Genomic DNA, 6,337 nt, shown 5'->3' on the forward strand with positions numbered 1-6,337 from the left:
TTCATGAAATTAAGCTCTATTTTGTTGTGAACAGTTTCCAGATCAGACCACCCAGATAAGGTGGAATGTGCAGTTCTGTTTGACAATTCCTCCTAGTGCTCCACCAATTGCTCCACCAGGAACACCTGCAGTAGTGCTGAAATCCAAAATGCTGTTCTTTGTAAGTAGAGCTACCATGTTTATTTTGCATTTATTGCAGTCCATGGTCATGAAATTGTAACTTATTAACTGTGAGAGACTGTTAGGATCGGTGGCACAATAATGTGAATATTAAACAAAGTGCGTTGTGTCTTTCATAATCTAGGATGATGGTACCAACAGTAGAGGGAATATAAGCATGTTAGATGGGTGTGTTGATGACTAAGGGACATTGTCTTATCCCAAACTTCAAATATCAATGTACCTAGAGGAGTTCTTTATTTATTCTTCTGCCATTGCTGATTCTACTGTCATTTGAGACTCGCCTTCAAACTGGCCTTGTGTCATAGCTCAATGTACCTCAGCTGTTACCGTCTATGGCCAAAGTTTCCTGAGTTGGCAACTAATTTTGCATTGCTTCAAATGAATCTTTGGTGTGTCCTTGAAATGCTTTTGTTGTCTGCCATGCTCTCTTCTACCATCTGCCAGTTCTACACAAATCAGTTGGTTTGGCAAACATACACCATCCATCCTAACTCATCTAGCTCAACAGAGCTGATCACTGAATATCATGGCTTCAATGCTGATGCCGGTTCAGTTAGCAGTTTCTAGTCCTTCATTGTTAGTGACACCATCCTGCCGCCTAATACGAAATGAGGTACACGGGTGTCTTTGGTGAAAGCTTTCTTTTGACCTGTTGAATGTACTTTATGTAAAGTGTCAATATTTCACATCCAGAAAGGAGATTTTCCTTCAGTTTAGTGCCTGCCTTGATACTGCATGCTGATTTCATTCTTTGTGCATATGCATTTGTACAACACAAAAACAGGCCATTTGGTCCAAGTGATTCATGCCAGTGTTTATGCTCCACATAAGACTACCAAAAGTAGTGTTTGCTCTCTATATGCAAGTCATGAATTCCTTATTATTCTTTGCGCCAACAGATAATACACTTCCAAGAAAGGTGAACTCATTGACCACGTGCTATTTGGCTACCAATAGTGCTTGATGATATAACCTATAACTTTCTAAGAGCTGGTTGATGCATTACTTCAGTATTCAGGCGAAAGTACCCATGTAACTGTCAGCAAAATCTGCAAGTCTCTTCATCAGCACATGGTCCACTTTGCAATACGCTGTCATTAACAAGCAGAATTTCATGTACAATTTGTTTAGAGACTGTCGTCAATACTCAGTCTTGATAGATCAGACATTTACACTATTGCATATATTTATATCCAAAATCCAACTTTAAGGTCCCAGCTGTTTCATCTAGTGGAGCAGCAGAAGAATTAATAAAACAAGGCCTCATGCATATCTACAACATTGAGTTTGACCGCTTTAGATTGTGGTGACATCCTGACGCACTCCTGCATCACACTCAACTTTCCTTCCCATGCACCTTCCCTTGCAATCCCAGAAGGTCCAACACCTGTTCTTTACCTCCTCCCTCCTCACCATTCAAGGCCCCAAGCAGTGTTTCACTTGCACATCCTTCAATTTGGTCTATTGTATTCCCTGCTCCCAATGGAGTCGTCTCTACGTGGGGAGACTAGGTGACAGCTTTGAGAAACATCGTCACTCAGTCTGCATGCATGACCCCAACCTTCTTGTTGCTTGCCATTTTAACTCTGTATCTTGATCTCATGTCCACATGTCCGTCCTTGGCCTGCTGCAGTGCTCCAGTGAAGCTGGAGGAGCAGCATCTCCGCTTCCGGTTTGGCACATTGCAGCCCTCGGGACAACATTGAGTTCAACAGTTGTTGATTGTGATCTTTCTCCTGCATCTTAAACCCCCTCTTTTTAAATACCGCCCACACACACACACACACACATCAGGCGGCATCTGTCTTTTGTTCTTAAAGTTGCTACTTTATGTTGCAAATTCTCTCTGCTGCACTGTAATATATAACTCAGTCTCCCTCCTTTCAGTTCTAAGAAAGAGCCAAACGGACTTGAAACATTAACTCTGCTTTGTCTCGTTACAGATGCTGTCAGACCCGCTGAGTTTTTCCAGCATTCCAGTATCCGCGGTATTTTGCTAATTTCCCTGTGCAATACTGGAAACGGTTTACAAATTAAATTATGAGCATGGCACAGATTATATAAAACCAAAAGGAAGAAAATTGTTCTGGAACTGGATGTTGAAGTCTGTATTTGCTAAACCAAATTTAAGATTTTCCTTTTTATTTTTATTTTGTGCTGTTCACCCAACCCTCAACATTCCAAAAGCTGCAACTCACTCAGCGACTAACAGTTCCACAAGAACCGATCAGCATAATTGTGCCAATTGTTTATGACATGGCAACAGGAGCTACACAGCAAGCTGATATTCCAAGACCGCAGAACACATCAGGAGCAGCTGCCTCAATGGTTAGCAACATCTTGAGGAGGTTTTCAGAAGTGCACCAGCCACCGCAGGGTAAACTAAAACTTGTTCATTTTCAGGATGTCTGTCTATCATCATTATATTATTTATTACAAATGCAAAAAAAAAAAAAGCCATGATAAGTTTAACTGTGTAGCAACACTGAAGAATGTTTGGGTTCAAAATTTAGATATTTTGTGTAAACTTAGGCATGTTTCCAGTATCTATGTTGCTGCTTTTTAAGATTCCATATATAATCTTCTTTTAATAATCATTATTGTCACAAGTCGGCTTACGTTAACACTGCAATGAAGTTACTGTGAAAATCCTCTAGTCGCCACATTCCAGCTCCTGTTCGGGTAAACAAAGGGAGAATTCAGAATGTCCAAATGACCTAACAGCACGTCTTTCGGGACTTGTGGGAAGAAACCGGAGAACCCAGAGGAAACCCACGCAGACACGGGGAGAACGTGCAGACTCCACACAGTGACTCAAGCCGGGAATCAAACCTGGGACCCTGGAGCTGTGAAGCAACAGTGCTACCCACTCTGCTACCGTGCTGCGCTTTTGCCCAAGTAATAGTCAATCTTGTGTAAGAGACGAGCCCCACCTGATTTTTGACCCAAAAATCAACTCTCTTCCTACTTTCAACCCGCTTGTCACTGAAATCAAACTCTCCCTTGTGCAAACCTTCTCATTCAAAGGCAACTGATCAGCTACTCATGTCTGCTCAGAATAATAAAAATACGTTTTGCCTCCTTTTGTGTTAGTTCTGGTGGCAGGGTTGTCGGGAATAGTCTCTAACCTGGCAGAGCTGCAATCAGCTGTAAATAGCTTGGTAGCAAGATGATGGGAGAGGGTGGATTTCAACCCTTGTGTAAGTCGACCCCCTACATTTTGCCTAAAAATTGGTCTCAAAAACCTGACTTTTACATGATTATATGTGGTATTCACCTTTCACCTCATCCTCTGCTGGCTGTTAAGGTCTGATTTGAAATCAGATTGTTAAATTTCAGGTGGGCATGACCCCATAGCATATATTAACCCTAATTTAGCACTAGTTGGCAAGTCAAATTAGAGCCTCTATGGCAGATGGCCACAGCATGCCACATTTGAGAAATGGCAGAAAATATTGCCTGCTGGCCCAGTAGTCAGCACTGCTGCCTCACAGCGCCAGGGACCCAGTTTCAATTACGGCCTTGGGCGATTCTGAAGTTTGTACTTTCTCCGTGTGTCTGCGTGGGAGTCTTCCGGGTGCCCCGATTTCCTCCCACAGCCCAAAGATATACACGTTAGCGAGGGTTACAGGGATAGGGCAGGGGTGTGACCCTGAGTGGGGTGCTCTTTTGGAGTGTTGTTGCAGACTCGATTGGTCAAAAGGCCTTCTTCTTCACCATAGGGATTTTGGGTTCTATGATGTAGAGTGCACTTTTGTGAAGATTAGATGCTATACCTGAGCTGAGAGCATTTGCTGACACTGGTTCACTGATTTGTATAATGGCCTCTCTAGAAGCACTAATATATCTTTCAAAATGTAGTGCATATTAATTAACAGTTGGTTTTAAATTTAACAGTTCCTCACCTGGACTTTACCAATGACCATTAAGTTAAATGAGGTTAGGGCAGCATGGTGGCACAGTGGTTAGCATTGCTGCCTCACGGCGCCAGGTTCGATCCCGGCTCTGGGTCACTGTCCGTGTGGAGTTTGCACATTCTCCTGTGTTTGCGTGGGTTTCGCCCCAACAACCCAAAAGATGTGCAGGGTAGGTGGATTGGTCACGCTAAATTGCCCCTTAATTGGAAAAAAATGAATTGGGTACTATGAAGTTATTTTAAAAACAAGTTAAATGAAGAATTCATATTTGGGTGTCTAATTGGAGCCCGGTGCTTTGTTGCTTCACATTTCTGAAACAGCCATTTTCTTTTGTTTTCCTGTTTCCTTCAGGTTTGTATCATTTTTTTTTTCTTTAAAATTAGAGTAGCCAATTATATTTTTTTCCAATTAAGGGGCAATTTAGTATGGTCAGTGCAGGGTATCCACCTACCCTGCACACCTTTTTGGGTTGTGGGGGGTTAGACCCACGCAGACACTGGGAGAATGCATGTTTATATCATAAATAAAACCTTGTCCTTCATTATAATGCAGTAATCATAACTGGTATGTTAAAGAGCACATTTCACCGAACAGAGCATGTTCATTATTACTTATTGGATTGTAGTAGTCACTTGCCCCCTTTTGTGCATTTTCTAATATTAACAATGTTACTTTTTCAGGTGACTGCACAATCTATGCAGCAGTGAGGGAATTGATGGCAAACCTAACACTGCCCCCTGGGGGTCGACAGTAATGCACTACAGCCTGCCTTAGGAGTCCTTCAAGTGAAGAAGAAAGGATTGAGTACAACATAATTAGGTGGACAGTGTGTGATGCAAAACAAAATCAAGGATTATCAAAATCATGCTCCAACATGACTTGAGAGCATGATATAATTTATTCTTCAGGGATGAACTTCTTCCATCAAAAGATACATTCATGACTTTGTTTACCTGCTGTTATATGGTGTATTTTATAAACTGCATTTCAAGGAAAATATAAATCGGAAAGATTCCTGTTTGGTTAAGTTAGATTTAACCATTCTGTAATATTTACAAGGAGAAGATCATTAGGTTATGACAATGAGAAGAATATTTTTTAGAAAATGCAAATCTGTCAATTTTCACATGTTCTGGCAAAATAGCTTGAGTTCTATTCATTCTCAAACTTATTTGTTACCTTGGTTGTTGTAAAGTAAATTGTGAAACTTTAAAGTACTGGAGCTGTATTTTTAATATGACTGCTTTAAATCTTTACAGAAAAGTTGAGTTCTTTGGTCATATTGCCTTAGAAACCATATTTAATAAACAAGCAGATAAAACCACCATCCCATGAAACACCTTATTCATACAACATTGATAATGTGTACACCTGGGTGCAGCAGCAAACGTTTGGTTGTACAATTGCACTAGGTTTTTGTCTCGCCCCTCATTGAATTTTCTGAAATGCTTAAATAATTCGGTAAGTATTTCTATTATTTTTATCTACTTTTTATTGCTACCTTGTTTAACAGTAATTTTGACAATACAACTTCAAAATAGTTTCTTTATTTTGATGGGGTGATAGTCAGAAGGCTGCACATCAACAGAATTTGTTTTAATTTTAAAGTCATACTTTGGCTGTTTAGTGATGAGTTTAATATAATTATAATTATTGAAGTTATATTAAAAAGCTGTTTCATATTGTCTCTCATAGGTGACTCAGAATTGCCTGGTGTTCATTGTGGTATCTGTTATCTTGAGCAACAAGTTTACTTGCCCTCTCCTTCATTCTCTGCATGCTTTCTTCGCTCTACGCCTGATCCACTATATCTCGCTTTTCCAACCCCTGTCATGTGCTGCATTCCTTTCTGTTCCTCCCCTTTTACTGTCCTCCTTTCATCATAAGAATTAGGAGCAGGAGTAGGCCATCTGGCCCTTCGAGCCTGCTCCGCCATTCAATGAGATCATGGCTTATCTTTTGCGGACTCAGCTCCATTTGCCTGCCTGAACACCATAATCCTTTATTCTTCAAAAAACTATGTCTTTATCTTAAAAACATTTAATGAAGGAGCCTCAACTGCTTCACTGGGCAAGGAATTCCAGTAATTCACAATCCTTTGGGTGAAGAAGTTCCTCCGAAGTTCAGTCCTAAATCTGCTTTCCCTTATTTTGAGGCTTTGCCCCCTAGTTCTGCTTTCACCCACCAGTGGAAAAACTTGCCCGCATCTATCCCCTTCATAATTTTATATGTTTCTA

At 40.7% G+C, this 6,337-nt stretch overlaps 1 protein-coding gene across 2 annotated transcripts in view; it reads left to right on the plus strand.

The window, feature by feature from the left end:
* med14 (mediator complex subunit 14) overlaps nt 1–5,792 on the plus strand; it is a 105,109-nt gene extending 99,317 nt beyond the window's left edge. For both annotated transcript variants that reach the window (XM_038802115.1, XM_038802116.1), the window contains 3 exons: nt 35–160; nt 2,371–2,560; nt 4,781–5,792. In XM_038802115.1, coding sequence (XP_038658043.1) covers nt 35–160; nt 2,371–2,560; nt 4,781–4,854 — 390 coding nt within the window. In that variant the 3' untranslated portion in view covers nt 4,855–5,792. The remainder of the gene's footprint in view (nt 1–34; nt 161–2,370; nt 2,561–4,780) is intronic.
* The last annotated feature ends 545 nt before the right edge of the window (nt 5,793–6,337 follow it).

Source organism: Scyliorhinus canicula, chromosome 7, assembly GCF_902713615.1.
Source record: "Scyliorhinus canicula chromosome 7, sScyCan1.1, whole genome shotgun sequence".
Classification (NCBI taxonomy): domain Eukaryota; kingdom Metazoa; phylum Chordata; class Chondrichthyes; order Carcharhiniformes; family Scyliorhinidae; genus Scyliorhinus; species Scyliorhinus canicula.